At 44.4% G+C, this 17,646-nt stretch overlaps 1 protein-coding gene across 3 annotated transcripts in view; it reads right to left on the bottom strand.

Moving 5' to 3' along the window:
- The window catches only part of LOC144505046 (teneurin-2-like), a 2,673,959-nt gene that overhangs the window by 37,225 nt on the left and 2,619,088 nt on the right, over positions 1-17,646 (bottom strand). For all 3 annotated transcript variants that reach the window (XM_078230751.1, XM_078230754.1, XM_078230752.1), the window contains 2 exons: positions 4,360-4,503; positions 1,327-1,576 (listed from right to left, as the gene is read on the bottom strand). In XM_078230751.1, the coding sequence (XP_078086877.1) occupies positions 1,327-1,576; positions 4,360-4,503 (394 nt within the window). The remainder of the gene's footprint in view (positions 1-1,326; positions 1,577-4,359; positions 4,504-17,646) is intronic.

The raw sequence follows: 17,646 nt of genomic DNA, 5'->3' as shown, positions 1-17,646 counted from the left end.
CTGCCCATGCCAAAGTACAGTTTGTGTGAGTAGTTGGTCAGGACTGGTAAGGCCATTTTTCGATGCCAACATGGACAAAGCCTGCAGGCGGGTGGGGGTCATGCTCTCATTTAGGGAGTGTCCTACATTCATCAGGGGCAATGCCCCCCCCCCCCCCCCCCCCGATGTCAAAACCCCATCCTGCTGTGCAGCCTACCTAACTTTAGTGCTAGTTAGGACACGATGACAAGTGCAATATCTGTATCTTCCATTCATGCGTTTCAGGGTAGATCTTTTATAAATAAACAAATGAAGAAGAAGGAGGAGTGTTAATGAGTTCCTCTGGCTGTTTTGTTTTGATAGCAATGGGTCTCAGGGTGGACGGTAAAGGATATTAAGCTTCTGTAATTGAATTTTGTCACTTGAGCTGCAGTAAGATAGATCTGAATTTTAGAAGTTGCAGGAAAATATCACACCCATTTATTTCCTACTTAAATTACTTTCATTTCCCAAGAGGGGGCTATTTGATAGGCCCCTTTCTATAGCTCTGAATACAGTTTTATGACTGAAGAATTACAGTGGGAATTGAAAGAAAAGTGCTCTTGTCATATCAGAAGGTGATTTTCTGTGTGCAATGTGACTTATCAGCTTCTTCCTTTGAAATTTTGAAAGGATGGATGAGCTACTAGTTTATAATTCCGCAATAAAGCGACCATTATATTCGAACTTTTAGATGGATTGGCTTTTGAACAGCTCATAAACTTACTGCTATAGAAAAGCACAATGTAATGGAAAATCAGTGAGCTTTCCAAAAATTATATGGAATCAAATATAGCTTACGCATTTCAACGTCATACACAACTGCTGCTGGAGGAGGGTGGAGGGACCATTAATCTATGCTCCACAGTACCAATTATTTTAAATGACTACCATTCGTGTTTGATTTGGGGCTACCAGCTAAGTGAGAACTGCTTCTTAAGTCAGATTCACAGGAATAACTGCTGAATGTTTACTTAGCTCATTGTTGGTCGAGGGCTTTCTTTGTGGGGTGGCGAGGGGGAAAAATTATATTCTTAAAAAAAAATGATGAAAATTATGGGAGGTCCATGGGTTGAAAATCAGTGAGTTACTGAAAAAAAGAACTTAAAATGGTAACGATAAAGAAGAAATAGCAATAGCAATTTTAACAAGTATCAAGGCAATATGTAATGAATGCTGAGCTTTTCCTTCAGTGTTCAGCTTATATCCCAGATACAATCAATAGAAAATTCAGTCACAGTGCTCCAGCCAATAATGCAGCAGATTAGAAACCTCCAGGTGACAGGAATTTATTACCAAGTCTCCTACCTCAGCTCCAGGATACTGGTGACATTTTTGGCAGGAAAAACACGTCTGATAAAGTTGAAATCTCCAATGTACAGACTGCCATCAATACCAACAGCCAAGGCCACAGGGGCCAGCAGCTTGTTCCCATCAGCAAGGCCATTGCAACTGGGGCAGGAGATACTTCGTCTGCGTCCGTTTCCCATGATGCTGTTGATCACTGCTGGCTGCTGGGATAGAAACTGGTTTTCACCATTTCCTTTGTGCAGGACACCTGGCGAGGAGAGCGAAAGAGGGGTGAGCATTAACATTCTACATCGAACATTTATCTAAATAGAATGTATGACAGCCAACATCCGAATGCCAGAGACTGATAGGATTCATTGCTAAATATGTTTCCAAAATGAGAGGGGAATTGGGGTGAATTATGGGGCTGAATCTTTGTATAGTTTCTATTCTTAAAACGGTGTCCCCTAGTTCTAGTCTCACCTGCAAGAGGAAACATCTTCCTGGTATATACTCTATTGAGTCCCCTCAGGATCTTATATGTTTCAATAAGATCACCTCTCATTCTTCTAAACCCCAATGGGTATCGGTCCAACCTGTTTTACTTTCTTGAATAAAAGTGCCACATTTGTCATTTTCCAATCCATTGGGACTCTTCCTGAATCAAAGGAGTTTTGGAAGACACGTGTGTGGGATTCTCTGGCTGCGCTCGCCCCAAAACTGGAAAATCCCACCCAAGATCAATGGACCTTTGCCTGGTCTGCCCTCCGCCACCCTCTACTATTCCTGTGGTGGGCAGGACGGGAGAACTTACCCCCATCTCTGCAGCCACTTTTTTTAAGACTCTAGGATGCTGGCTTCAGTTCCTGGGGATTTGTCAGCCTTAAGATCTAATAGATTTTCCAGTACCTTTTCCCTGGTGATGGTAATTGTTTTAAGTTTGTCTTTTACCTCTTGATTTCAAGTTATTCTGGGAAGCTTTCTATGTTTTCGAAAGTGAAGATGAACACCAAGTTCCCATTCTAATGCTTCTGCCCTTTCCTTGTTTTCCATTATTGATTCCTGAGACATACTGGCTGGAGGACCAGAATTCACTTTAGTTACTTTTTTCCCATTTAACTACTTGTAGAAACTCTTAATATCTGTTTTTATATTTCTAACTAGCTTTCTCCTCTTTATCATTTTTGCTGGTTCATAAAATCTGTCCAATCTTCTGATCTAGCACCAATCTTTGGCAATTTTCCAGTGTTTCTTTCAATTTGCTACAATCCTCAACTTTCTTGTATCCCCATGGATGATTCATCCTTCGAAAAGGATCTTTCTTTCTCACTGGGATAGAACTTTGTGGTGAGTTATTAAATATGTCGTTAAAAGTCTGCAACTAAGTTCTACTGTCCTACATTTTAACCTAGTATTTAAGTTCACTTTAAGTGAACGGCACGGTAGCACAGTGGTTAGCACTGCTGCTTCACAGCTCCAGGGACCTGGGTTCGATTCCTGGCTTGGGTCACTGTCTGTGTGGAGTTTGCACATTCTCCTCGTGTCTGCGTGGGCTTCCTCTGGGTGCTCCGGTTTCCTCCCACAGTCCAAAGATGTGCGAGTTAGGTTGATGGGCCATGCTAAAAATTGCCCTTAGTGTCCTGAGATGCGTAGGTTAGAGGGATTAGTGGGTAAATCTGTAGGGGTATGGGGGTAGGGCCTGGGTGGGATTGTGGTCGGTGCAGACTCGATGGGCCGAATGGCCTCTTTCTGTACTGTAGGGTTTTTATGATTTCTATGAAGTCAGTTTTGCCTTCACACCTTTATTTAGGTTTAGAACATGAGGAAACCTATCATGTTATTGTTGTTGCCTCGAGGTTCCTTCACTATGAGGTTATTAATTAACACCATCTCATTACACGCTAAGTAGGAGGTCAGATAGGTAAGTAAGGCAGACCCTGGTCAGACAGCGGGGCGTGGGAACAGAGTCAGTGCAGAATGTCATCCTGCAGGGGCAGCTCTTATCACCATGGGGCCTTGCATCAGAGAAATGTTGCCAAATCAGGAGGAATCCCAGTCGACAAGCAGGTTGCCAGTCATATCCATGGCAGCTTGCCAACATGGTGTTACTCCCCACCGCCACTGTTACAATAATTGGCCCCTTCAGGGCTCAATTGGCTGAAGGGTGGGAAGGCTGACCTCGACCTTTCCCCGTCCTGACTTCAATGCAAGGAGTTAGGAAGGTGACAGATTTTCCACTTAAGGTTTCCCTTCTCTGGTTCTACACTACAAGGAGATTGACAGAGGTTGTTTTTTTCTAAAATCATGTTAATGAACTCACAAAGACTATTGCCCCCTGATTGGGGACAAGTTGGCCAGCTGTTTTAAGCCTCTGCTAAGAGGAAGGAGAGAGGATAAAAACATTTCTTTACATAGAAGATGGTTGGTGCACGGAATGCTCTGCCACAGAAAGAGTGTGAGGTTGAGACCATGACACCTTCTAAGAGAACAGTGGTTAAATACTTGAAGCAGAAGATGGTACAGGTCTATGGGGAAATTTCAGTACAGTGGGCAGGATTTCACCCCCCCACCCCCCCCCCTCCCCCCCCCCAAAGCTAAACCTAACCCACCCCCACACGGTGTATTTTCAGGTGGTGGAGGCGGCTAGCTATTGGCCGGTGGTGGAATTTTCCGATCTTGCCAATGGCTACCGGGTTTTGAGTGCCACGGACCGTCCACCACCGGGGGAAGCACGGCGGGGAGCGGGTCCCCATCAGTAGGACTGGAAGATCCCACCAGCGGGAAGGGCCAGAAAAGTTTGGGCAGTGGGAATCATTTTGGACAGCTACTGGAAAGTTAGGACAGACAGGATGAGCTGACGTCGTCTCCTCTTGAGCTGAAAACGTCCATGATGTTACTCCCAAAAAATAACCGTGTCTGTCATATGAACTTAAAATAGTTGTGAAATCTGTCAGAATCCAGATTAAATTGTCACAGCATAACAGGTATTTGAAATGATTGTGCATTAGAAGAAATTGAGCAGAGTAAGTGACTAGAAATTGGCCAACCCACCACTTTTCACATTCAATGCGTGGTGCTTATCCAGTGACCAACCCCCCAGGTTGGATGGATCCAGTTCATAGCCCTGTAACAGGGCAGTTCTCTTCTCCCACAGTATCAGATTTGGACAAGATTCATATTCATATCCAACCGACACTGGAAAAAAAACAAGCAAAATAAATTTAAATGACAATATCTTTCATTTTTGTAATAATAATCATGCTTCAGGATTCACAGTATATTAATCCTCCTTTCTCTTCTCTCTTCCCACTGTGATTGAATAAATCATGAGAAGTCTGTGTAAGGTTACAATGGACAGTGTAGAGAAATGTGGATACATCCATACAGGCGGAATTTTCTCAAACAAATGGCAGAGTGTTGTTTCCAGTGAGAAAACCGCTGTGTTTCTCTCGAGAGAAATCAGTCCGTTTTCTCTCCAGGAGCAGAATTTTGCTCCCAAAATTCGAAGTCACAACATCTGAAAACCGGAGGGGACGATCTTATCAAAAAGATTCTAAGTGCAAAACGGGTGTGAAAATGGGAGAAGATCGCACCCATTTTTTGGGCAATCTCTCAGATGCTATATTATGCCACTGAGTAAAAGGAATGAGGCAAAGTGTGATTCTTGCCAGTAGGAGGAGTGGATGCAGTCTATTCACACAAGGAAGCCAGCTGCTGACTGCGAGAGGGTGACATTGCGCATTTGTCTGATCTCCCAGTACACTATGTCAAGAACTCCACCTTTCTCCTGGAAATCGCACCCCCTTGATTGCCCTCCCAACCATGACCCCACCGATTCCCCTCCCCCAGCTGATCACTGCCCCAGTTCCCACCCCCCAGTTGATCAACACCCCGGTGATCCCCAATTGCAGAGTGTACAGCTCCCTATGCGCTGCCTCTCCTTAGGCCCTGCCCTTCCAATAGGCTCCACCCCCTCCCCTTAGGCTCTGCCCCTTGGCACTTCTTGCTGCCCGATGAACAGTACCATGTTGCCTGGTGGGCAGTGCCAGGATGCCAGACTAGCAATGCCATGCGCCAGGCTGACAGTGCCAAATTGGCACAGCCAACATCAGAATGCCAGAGACCGATAGGCCCCAACAACTCGGGGGGGCCCAATGGCTTCCAGTCCCACCAGCGAGGCCATCATGTCAAGTCCCCATTGATGGCGACCATACATGATCCTCGGTGAAGACTTTCATCGGCGAGGCTGTTAAGATAAGTAAGCCTGGAGGATTCCGTCCTGGGGCCACTGCTAATATTTAAATTTCGATTTAAATATTACAATCAATTACACCAACAATTCAGGGCTAGTATCATCGCAAAAAGCTAGAAACCGAGCACAAACCTGACTGTTCGCCTCTCTCGTGATCTTATCGGCTCGCAACACCGATTGACCGGCATGATGACCCAGTGAGATCATCCCCTGTGTGTGTGTGTGTGTGTGTGTGCATTAGCGAGTGAGTATGAGCAGGAATGTGTGCAGCGAGCGAAAGTATGTGTGTGAGCAAGAATGTGTTTGTGAGAGAGTGTGTATGTGAGTGTGAGAGATTCTCACTCACTCCCAGTCTCAGGGTTCACATTCACCCAACACTCACACCAACTCACACAGTGGGTGTAGGTGAAGGTAAGTGAATAAGTATCCTGAAACTGAGAATGAGCTAGAAAAACACAATTTGGCCCTTGCACACTTGAATGGTCATCTTTATTAATTACTCATTTCTAAAATGATTGATTTATTGCTTTGACGTTGCTTAAGTTTGCTCGGCAAGTTGTCCATTTCTTGATACATCAACGTTTTATTGAAATCCATGTTTAATGTTGCGCAAAACAGCTTTTCAAAATTTGCTCATTGGCCCCTTGAGTGAGACAAAAAATTGACATGTGGTCCCTCGCACAGAAAGATGAGACAAGGCTGCTGCCCATAATTACTCAATGTGGTAAATACACAAGTGTTTGGTCATTTTTATAGATTCTGGGCAGCAATCAGGGAAAAGGTGACTGTTCAGGTTAAGAGGATAATAAACGCTACCAAAATGGATTCTTCATGTCACAAAACGTACGTAATATAAGCCGATAATCTACAACTCTATGTAAGGCCGGCAAAGTCAATAAAATCCTTCATCCCTGATGAAAAGCCTTTTTCAAACGACAAATTCGGCTTTTAGATAATTTTGGAGTGGGCTTAAAATGCAATGATACTACAGGAAACGATGACAGGTTAAGGGCTTATTCAAGCATTCAAATTTTTCCTTTTTTTTGATTAGATGAGAATTTAATATACAGCATCAACTTGATTAAAATAAAGTTCAGAATTCTAAGGGGAGGAATTTAACCCGACCTATCTGGATTTCATAACCAGGCTTTCATAAGAACTGCTACTTTACCTTCCGGCTCCTCAGCTACTTTGTACCAATCCTGATTTTGACCTGTTCTACTGAACAGAAGCAAAGGCACTCTGCTGAAGCTGTACATCCCTTCTTTAAAAATTACAGACAGTGCCCTGACTGCAATTTAACAAAGGCCTGAGTGAAGAAGCCTATTTGGCGTTCCAGCCAAGCTAAAGCTGGTCAGAGGAGGAGTGGGAAATGAAGAGATCTTGAATGGTCAATTTTATAATTTGTCTTGTGTGGATAAGGAGGAGCAGAGCTTTCCAACTGTTTAGGACTACACAGCTCCAGTTACAATCATTGCACCCATCTCCCCACCACTCACCTTACTCCAATTAGACCATCCATGAATCCCCTTTCCCTACACATTGTCATGTTGGGAGACAAGTTCTGGACCCAGCAGCAGATTCCCATCTGTGCCTAATAAGGCCTGTGAGTTAACATTGGCCTGTTGAGCCCTGCTGCATAGGTGGACTTCCAACTCATTCCTCCCAATCACCTACCCAAAGCCATAATCTGGGTGTCTTAGCAAGAGGAAGCCAGCTCCTCATTACCAGGTTACAATACAGCAAATACCAAAAATCAAACATGTCGGGGAGGGCTAGGGAGGAGACAGGACCTAATTTTACTTAAATTGCAAATTGATTTATTATTATACAACACTCCTTCAAAATGAAACAGCAATTTATCTGTGCATTTTCCAATTTAGTATACTGTAATTACTGTCCACATTGTAGGTCTCTATGCCGGGAGGGCCAATGCAGACTGACTGACTCCTTTGCGGAACACTTTCATTCAGTCTGCAAGTATGATCGTGAACTTCCTGTCATTTCTCACTTCAATTCTCCTCCTTTCTCCTACTCTGTCCTTGACCTGCTACCATCTTCCAATGAAGCTCAATGCAAGTTCAAGGAACAGTACCTCATCTTTTGACTCGGTACTCTATATGCTGTCAACATTGAGTTCAACAACTTCAGATCACAAACTTTGCCTCCATCTTGTTTTATGTTTTTTTTTGCTAGTTCAATTTTTCTCATTTCTTTCTTCATTCCTTCAATTTGTATTTGGATGGTTGCTATCCAACACTTCACACCTCATCTGTACACATATTTTCTGCTCCTTTCACTTGCGCAAAACGTGTTACCAGTGGAGCTCCCCAGGGGAGGTCAGTGTTGGGACCCTTGCTCTTCCTGTTAGATATTAATGACCTGGACACTGCTGTTCAGGGCAATGTGTCAACTGTGATGAGGATAGTCTTGGACTTCAAAAAGACAGACCAAGTGGCAGTTAAGTTCAATACAGAGAAGTGTGAGGTGGGAAGAATGTGGAGAAACAATATAAAATAAAGGAACTCTACAGGAGGTGCAGGAAGAGCAGGACCTCGGTATATATATAAATATATATATATACACACGAGTCATTGAAGATGGCTGGACAGGTTGAGGGATTTTCCAGCCACCCTCGCCCCAAGACTGGAAAATCTCACCCAAGGTCAATGGAACGTTGCATGGTCTGTGTCCCACCTGCTACGATTCCCATGGTGGGCGGGATAGGAAAATTTCACTCATTCTATTTTAGGCTTTATTAACAGGGACATTGACCACAAGAGTAAGAAGGCCATGTTGGAATTTGTATTAGACCTCACCTGGAGTACTGTGTCCAGTTCTGGTTGCCATACTTGAGGAAGAATGCAAAGGTATTAGAGACAGTACAGAGGAGATTCACAAGAATGATTCCAGGGATACAGAACTGAAGCTATGATGATCGATTGGAAAGGTTGGGACTGTTTTTCTTGGAGAAAATAAGGCTGAGAGGACTCTTGATAAGAAATATTCAAGATATTATGGGGTATGAATAGTGACAAACTGTTCCCATTCAAGAGATCATCAAGAACTAGAAGGCACAGATTCAAAATAATTGGCAAAAGGAGTAAAAATGACATGAGGAAACTTCTTTTCACTCAGAGGGTGATTGGAGTCTGGAAGGAACGTCCTGAGAGGGTAGTGGAGGTAGCTTCGATCAAGATATTCAAAAGGGAATTGGATTGCTATCTGAAAATAAAGAACATGCAAGGTTAAGGTGATAAGGCAGGGGAGTGGGATTAGGTAGAATGCTCTTTAAGAGAACCAATGTTGACTCAATGGGCTGAATGGACTCCTTTTGCACTGTGAGAATCTGTCAATTTGTGGTTCCATCCTTCCTCTGTTCTCATGAAGGGTCATTATCGACCTGAAATGCTAATTTGGTTTCTCTCCAGAGGCTGCCTGGCCTGCTGAATGTTTCCAGCATTTTCTGTTTTTGTCTCTTACTTCCAGAATCTGTTGATTGGCAGCAGGAAGATCCGGAACAGAACGTGGCCTTCCCTTTACCCAACATCCAGAAATACACATTTACAGCAGCAGTTGCTGAATTGCATTCAAAAGCGGAACCTTTTCCCCTCATTAACCAGGTATTGCACCTCTAACACTATTGCAGCTGAGATCAGTTGGGGGTTCAAGCTGGGCACTTCTGAATAATGTAGCACGAATTTACTATCCTATTGGGGGAGCCACATTAGTAGCATTTAACTGCACAGTCACAAACTACTTCTCAAATTTGATATCCTAATAGGGTGGCGTAGTGGCACAGTGGTTAGCACTACTGCCTCACAGTGCCAGGGACCTGAGTTCGATTCCTAGCTTGGGTCAGTGTGTGTGCGGAGTCTGCACATTCTCCCTGTGTCTGCGTGGGTTTCCTCCGGGTGCTCTGGTTTCCTCCCACAAGTCCGAAAAACTTGGTGGATTGGCCATACTAAAATCTCCCTCAGTGTACCCGAACAGATGCTGGAGTGTGGCGACTAGGGGATTTTCACAGTAACTTCATGCAGTGTTAATGTAAACTTACTTATGGCACTAATAAATCAACTTTAAAAAAAAACTTTGCTGTTTATTGAACACGCACAACTAAATTTTCTAGGGTACTGACTTGGAAGAGGACAGGTTTCAAACAACAGGGAGATATCAAACTAAATATGTATTACAGGACCTCAGCAGATCAGGAAGAATTGCTTTTTAATTCTTTCACAGTGATGTGGATATCACTGAGAAAGGCCAGCATTTATTGTGGGTTGATGAGCGACAAATGGCACTTAACATGGACAAATGCAAGATAATGAGAACACAGAAGGGAAATAAACAGAATCAAGATAAACTGCATGGGGCCATTATTCACTTTGAGCACAGGCAAAAAAAATCTAACAGATGCTCATTGGCTGCATGTCAGTTGTGACTCAGTGAGTAGCACTAATTGGCTCCGAATCAGAAGGCTGAGAGTTCAAACCTAACTCCAGAGACTTGAGAGCATTATTTATCGTGATATTCCAGTGGAATTGCTGAGAGAAGATGCAGCCTTGCAGGTGAGATGTTAAACGGAGGTCTGGCCTGCCCTCCAAGATGGAATTAATGGAAAGTATTTTCTCCCCGGGGCCAATATTTATCCCTCAAAAAAAAATGTTCCGGCCATTATTCCATTGCTGTTGATAGAATTTCATGTGCGCAAATTGGCTGCCATGTTGCCGACATCACAACATGATCAGCAGTGCAAAGTAAATAACTGGCAAAGCACCGGGATACCCCGAGGTTGTGAAAGACGCTACGTGAATGCAAGTTGTTCTTTCTTTTGTGTTATACAAGGGAGGTTTTTTTTATGAGGACCTGCCAGGTTAGTCTGTATGCATGGCTGCCTTTGCAAAATTGGAACTGATGTTGAACGCTTGGGTAGGTAGGTCGCAGTAAAAAGATAAACAAAAGATCACATTCGAATAAACAGCAACAGAGCCAGATGACATTGCTGAATTTCTCCCTCCTGCGTACTAGGACATAAAAAACAGTTAAGTTATATTTTAGAGGAAAACATTTAATTCTCTTCCAGCACCACATGTTTGAGCACCGAGGCAGCGCACAACCTGGTCCCAGGAAAAATGCCAAAGCACTTCTCGAGCCAGGTCTTCAGGAGGTATGGGTAGAATGGCGTGTGTGAATATTCCTGCTGATCTCCTCTCCTTTCCTATGTGATAAGAAGCTGACCTCCAGGTCTTATTTCTCAGGGAGCACTGCCTGCCATCTGTGGTTCCTCTCGCACTGAGCAGGATTATTAACACAACAACACAATTGTCAGTCAGGCAAAACTAACCTGTCTCACAACGTTCTAATCCTAGCTCACATGCCTGCTGCCATCACACTGCTATATAAACTGCAAACATTTTGTGAACCGGGTCCAAAATGAGGTTGAATAAAACCAGAGGAAGCTGTGTTTCTGGGAGTCCCAGAGACAGTCTTAATCACTGCACAAACACTATAGTGCTAGCAGCGATGTACAATATGTAAAATACATTTAATCAGTAAGCCTTCTCTTTGTTTTGCATTCTGGTCATCAGAGATATACAAGGGATGCGCAAGCACAAACTTTCTCTGAGAATTAATTCATTTTGCAAAGATTAATGCTGCACATTAATTGGAATGGTTGCACTCAGATACTTTCCAATGTTTATTTCATTATGGATCTGCGAAAGTAAACTATAATCTTCTGTTGCTCATTATTGGGAAGGTTGAAATCTTCTCTTTATTTCAGTTCCAGTTCACTCACCACACTGAAATTCCAGGGTTGTTTGCCAGGCTGGCAATGGCCTTCAGGTCCAGTCCTGGTGGGAGGAGGGCAGAGGGAAGTATTGGATCATAGCCAGCAGGAGAATTGTGTACCTGTCGGGGTCATTCCTGCTTTCGCTGGCTCCAAATCAATTCAAGCCTAAAGATTTAACCTTTGCAGTGGCGGCCCTTGGTTAGACCACATCCACGTCAAGAAAGGCTAAGCACAGCAGACCTGACAACTGCTCCATTCAGGGATGTCCAAGTGCCAACAAAGGTCCTAAATTAGACATTATGACCCCTAATTAGCATATGAAAGGGGTCACCTGTTTCAGGAAGCCTACCCTGAATGCCTGAAAATAGCCTGACTCAATTTCAGTTTTCAATTTCCAGACCCGAAACGTTGGCTCTATTCTCTCTCCACAGATGCTGTCAGACCTGCTGAGATTTTCCAGCATTTTCTGTTTTTGTTTCAGATTCCAGCATCTGCAGTAATTTGCTTTTATCTTCAGGTTGGATGGGTTTTCTGTGTCTTTGAGGTACAGGACATTTATCCACAAAATAGGGACCAGTAACACATCTAAAATACCTGTAAAACAGATGAATATAGGACCAGTTTCCACTTTTCGATGTTAATCCTCAGGATGTCTGTAAGCTCCTTGTATGTTCATGGAGGTGAAGATGGAGGGGGCAGGGAAAGGAGTTTAAGGTGAGAGTTAGTGCAGAAGAGAATCTGGAGGTTATTCTGCTCTCCAGGATAGACCTAGAATAGTGGGTGGTTTTAGCAGAGAACAATGTGGCTGGATAGCGATTGGTACTCTGGCCAGGTCATGGTGATGGATGGCTAAGCAAGTTATGCATGGATATGCTCAAGTGACTAAGTGGAAAAGGCAGGGGTGTGGGACTGGCTAAATTGCTGTCACAGGGAGAGCCAGCATGGGCACAACGAGTTAACTGGCCCTCAGAAGGAAAAAACAGTATTCTCAATTCCCTATTTTACTTGTGTTCCATTTTAAAGTATACAAAACCAATCCAGACCAGTATTCTCATTTCCCCATTTTACTGGTGTTTCTTTTTGAAGTATAGGAGACCAATCCAGACCAGTATTCTTATTACCCTGTTTTACTGTTTTTTTCCTTCTCTGCTTCCTCTTGTGTTGCAAGATTCCAAATGCTGGTCCCTCGGACTGAAAGAATGAAGGTGAATGCCACACTGGGGGAAATGTCGAGGAGTGCAGATGGTAAAGATTTTTTATAAGGATAAAAGCATGATTTCTGGAGGTGAGGGAATGACTGAGCAGACTAATGACTGCAGAAATATTGTGGTGAATGAAAGATTAAAGATTAGAGAGTTGGGAGGTTGAAAGTTTTTGCCTAGGTGAATGCAGAAGGAGGAGAGGTCAGAAGGGGCGAGGGGAGGATGGTGAGGAATACAAGGTTATAAATGGCCTGGTTACTTATCAAGACAATCACCGGAATTTTACCGCCCCGCCTGTCCCGGGAATCAGAATGGGCGAGGGGTGAAGCATGGGAAGGTCCGTTGGCCCCAGGCAGGATTTTATGATTTCGGGACGAGCCAGGCCGTAAAATCCCACCCAACGGAAGTAGAAAGGCCATGAGGTGTGCTAAGGTTGAAGGGTTGGTGGTGAATATGAGTCGGAAAGTTTATATGGAGGAAGGTGTTTGGGGAACACAGGAAGGCAGCAAATTCAGAAGTAAGATTGAAACCATTGACAATAAGGAGCCCTGGTGCAGAAGTTGAGAGGAAAATAGGGTGGATTTGTTGCTTGAAGGGGTGGTAGCCAAAAAGAACTCTGAGCATTGTAAAAAAGAAGTGACAGGATTGAAACAAAATGAGGTGCCAGATAAGCAGAAACTGCAAATATTACACCCTTGTTCAAAAAAAGGCGTAAAGATAAGTCCAGTAACTACAGGCCAGTCAGTTTGACTTTGGTGCTAGGGATACTTCTCGAAACAATAATTCGGGACAAAATAAATAGTCACATGGACAAATGTGGGTTAATTCAGGAAAGCCAGCAAGGATTTATTAAGGGAAAATCATGTTTAACTAACTTGCTGGAGTTTTTCGAAGAGGTAACAGAGATGGTTGATGAAGGCAATGCTGTTGATGTGTGTGCACATGAACTTCCAAAATACATTTGGTACAGTGCGGGGAGAAGGCGGGGAAATGGAACTAGGTGGAATGCTCAGTTGGAGAGCAGGTGCAGGCATGATGGGCCAAATAGCTTCCTTCTACACTGTAACAGTTCTGCGATTCTGTGAGGTGTGACTTGGTGGTAGGAAAGAGGAGTTGAGGCTGGAGATCTGCCGGGTTTGCATAGGAGCAGGTTTGAGAGACCATTTGAATATTGAACAAGGGCTATTTAGTCTATCATATTTCTGTATTTACCTCCTTGTGGAAAGGGCCTTATTGTGAGACAACAGACATTTTATAGGGTTCTTAGCCTATGGCAAGCAGGCTCCCTGACCTCTGATGGGGAGTTGTGGAATCCGGGGATGCTCGAGCTTGCTGCACCTTTTCTGCCAGAAAGTAATCTGTGGATAGCAGCAGGAGAGTGGGGAGACTGCAACACATATCTCCTCCCTGATTTCCATCCTCAATATATTTATCAAGCAATCAGCAAAATTGCTCTCTAAAAAGAGATTGCCATTTTGTACAGAATAGAGAAATATTGTGTTGTGGATTTCTGTTGGCTAGTCAGTACATTCATATACTGTAGTTCACACCTCAACAACCAGCAAAACTGTGTGTCTGCAAGGAGGTGGGAGAAAAGCTAAAGGATATATATAGCTAATAGTTATGATCACTGGATCTGCTGCTCCTGTGGTAGCTGTTGAGTATTCCTGGAGTAGGTGGCATAGTTGTGAAACTGGCTTCCTGAAAATCCAGACCCTCATGGTGATAACCCTTCCCAAAATCATTGCCTGTTAATTGTACTGGGACGTGCAGATCTGCTGAATGATGTGGTGATGTGAGTATGGGCATGTGGCCACAGAGCATCTCTCATGCAACCCGACCTGCTCAATATTAATCCGTTGTTCCCAATCTTCAAAAGCAATTCAGGGAATGTCTGCTGAGCAGTTCTGTTCTACAACTTCAAATCAACTGAACCTATGTTTAGTTTATCACCGAACCATGAGGCAGTGATTTACTTGCACTTTTAATTTAGTCTACTGTGTTCCCTGCTCACAATATGATCTCCCCGACATTGGGGGGACTCAATGCAGAGTGGGTGACCAACTTTGTGGAACACCTTCGCTCAGCCCGCGCAATCCACCCCCAACCTTTCCACCCTATCCATTTCAGTTTGCCATCTTGTTCTCATGCTCACATTTCTGTCCTCAGCCTGCTACCATTTTTCAGCGAAGCCCAATGCCAGCTGGAAGAACAGTACCTCATCTTCTGATTGGGCACTTTATAGCCCCCTGGACACCGCATTATATTCAGCAACTTCAGACTATGAACTCTATCCTCCATTTTGATTTTTGTCTTCCCCGAGTGCCAGCCTATATCTGGTTCTCATGCTTTTGCTTTCAGACTGTGTTGACCTCTTTCTCTGCTATGAACACATTCTGCTATTTTGCTTTCAGACAGTGCTGACCTATATTCTGTGTCCTGCACTGGACCAAAGCTTTCATCTTTAAACTATCATTACCATTCCCTTTGTCATATAATCTCTCCTGCCCTCCAACCCAATCCCTGACCTTCTACTTTGCTCCACTTGCCCTGCTCTCTTCTTCAAACCTGTAAAACCCATTACAATTCTAACTCACTCCACTTTGAAAGAATGTTGAATCAGTTTTTCTCTCCTCAGATGCTGCCAGATCAGCTGAGTTTTTCCACCACTTTCTTTTTCCATTTTAGTTTACTAGTCCTGTGTGAAATTGGTGCATTTGAGTTAAGCAAACAACGAAATACACAGACCCAACCACCACCACCCTCTTGCCAGTTCGACCATTGCAAAGACCTAACTGTCAATCACTTTATCCTCCCTCCCTCCCCACCCTCCCCAATCTTGCTGCTTCCTCTGCTGCCCTACCCTATGCCACTGAGTTGGACAAAGACAAAATTTCACCTCAGATCCAAAGATTGAACAGCCTCGCCTGGTGCATGCCACCTTTTAGCTGTCAGGAAACAGGAGGCACCAGCTGCCTGTGTGCCACTGACTTAATCTTGCAGGTAGGACTTAATTTGGCGACATTCCTATTTAAGGAGTATGGAAACGCATGGTAAAGAGGTTCCCACCACCAGGAGTCGTGAGGGTCGTCTGCCGCTGACTGAATTTCTCAAACTCAACCCAACAATGGGAAACCCAGATTCCAGCTCCCACCTCCTCCCCAACAGAGTTCATTCTGAAGTTGGTAACTGAGTGAAACAACCGATATCCAGATTCCAGAGTTAATGAATCAGGCTAACAGCAAATCAATAATTTTGCAGGTTTCTTCACACGAATTGCCCTTTCCTGTCTGTCAACATTATTATCCCTGTAAGAATGGGGAAAATGTCAAGGACTAAAGAATTTAACCAGTTTCATCTTTGCCGCATATGGAGGAGGAATTCAAGTCGTACACGCAGGCTTCCGGTTCGAGTTGCCAGACCAGCGGTCTGCGCAAGCCACCAATCGAACACCCTGATACAGCTCACCAGTACGGGCTTTAGGAACTTTGGCTGGCTCTGATGCCAAGGTGGGCCATGGCTAAATCCAGCTGCAGGGGCAAAGGGGATACCTGTTGGGGGGTAGGCCGGTGGCAGGGGAGGTGGTAGGGGGGTGGATGGGGAGCTGTGGGTTGGAAGGTGACATGGTGAGGTCTGAACCCAGACAGATGGTATTTTAGTGGGGGTGGAGGTAGGATTAGTACGCCTGATCCTTCTGCCTCCAAGAGAATGAAACCGTTTGAAAGGTTGGCTTACCTTTTTTTGGTGAACAGCCTTCAGCGTTCCATTTAAGAACAGGCATGTATGTGGTGAAGAAAAGCATCATTTTGATATATATTGCAACAAAATACAACTCACTGTATCCCTGAAGAGCTGCAAACACCAGGGTGAAGCATGGTGGGGCGCACAATGGCTAGTACTGCGGCCTCGCAGCATCAGAGACCCGGATTTGATTCCCAGCTTGGGTCACTGTCTGTGCGGAGTCTGCACGTTCTCCCCATGCCTGCGTGGGTTTCCTCCGGGTGCTCTGGTTTCCTCCCACAGTCCGAAAGACGTGCTGGTTAGGTGCATTGGTCATGCTAAATTCTCCCTCAGTGTACCCGAACAGGCGCCGGAGTGTGGTGACTAGGGCACTTTCACAGTAACTTCATTGCACTGGCAATGTAAGCCTACTTGCGACTAATAAATAAACTTTAAAAACTATAAATAAACTTGAAACTCGCCACAGGAACTGACCATTTGTTCGTCGTGTTTGCACTGTGGGGTTATAACCAACACTGCAGCCCCAATTTTCACACTGAGGTCAGCAACTCTGCATGCCAAGAAGTCACCAGCTTCCAACTGGCTCATCAAGAGCTTGCACCCTGAAATTCCACTTCCTAACTTAAACCTTCCATTCAAGAATGGATAGAATAAGGTGAAATCCCACCTTTCCCCCTACGCCCCCCGCCCCCCCTGCCCCCCCCCCACCCACCTCCCCCCCCACCTCCCCCCCCCCACCCACCCCCACCCCCCCCCCCCCCCCCCCCACCCCCACCCCCAAACACCAACCAACCATTTGCACAATCTTTATTTTCTTTTCAAGTTTATTCCCCCGTACCATTTCAAAGCGGCTGCTAACTTGGCAGGCTGAAGGTGGCAGTATGGGCCTCGGCTTCAGCCGCTTCTTCTGTCAAAATCAAAGTGAGAGGAAGAATGCAGATTTTCATCTATTCTTCATGTAACTAAGCTGACCTTTGTCTGCAGATATGCTGAAGGGGACGTAAGATTGATCTGGCAGCTGAAGAATGCACTGAGCAGGCGTGTGTGTGGTGGGGAAAAGCATCATTTTGATAAATATGGCAACAAAATAGACTTGCAGCTGAATTTATTATTAAATTCCAGCCAGTTAGAAATTTAATTCTGAGCCAATAATCTCATTTTAGTAGCTATTATCCCCCCCAAAACTAACCCTTAATCCCAACAGCCCATTAACACAAAGAGCTAAGTGGCCTTCAATTAAGTGAAAGGTTAACACTGACATGTTGTTGCAGATAAAGCATTAATAGGTTGACTTCTATGGATTTTTGCGGATTTTTTTTTGTTTAAGCGGTGAGCTCTTTTGACGTTATGAA

This window comes from Mustelus asterias, chromosome 16, assembly GCF_964213995.1.
Source record: "Mustelus asterias chromosome 16, sMusAst1.hap1.1, whole genome shotgun sequence".
In the NCBI taxonomy this organism is placed as follows: Eukaryota; Metazoa; Chordata; class Chondrichthyes; order Carcharhiniformes; family Triakidae; genus Mustelus; species Mustelus asterias.
Note: the sequence above shows the minus strand (reverse complement) of the source record. Positions and strands in the feature narration are given on the sequence as shown.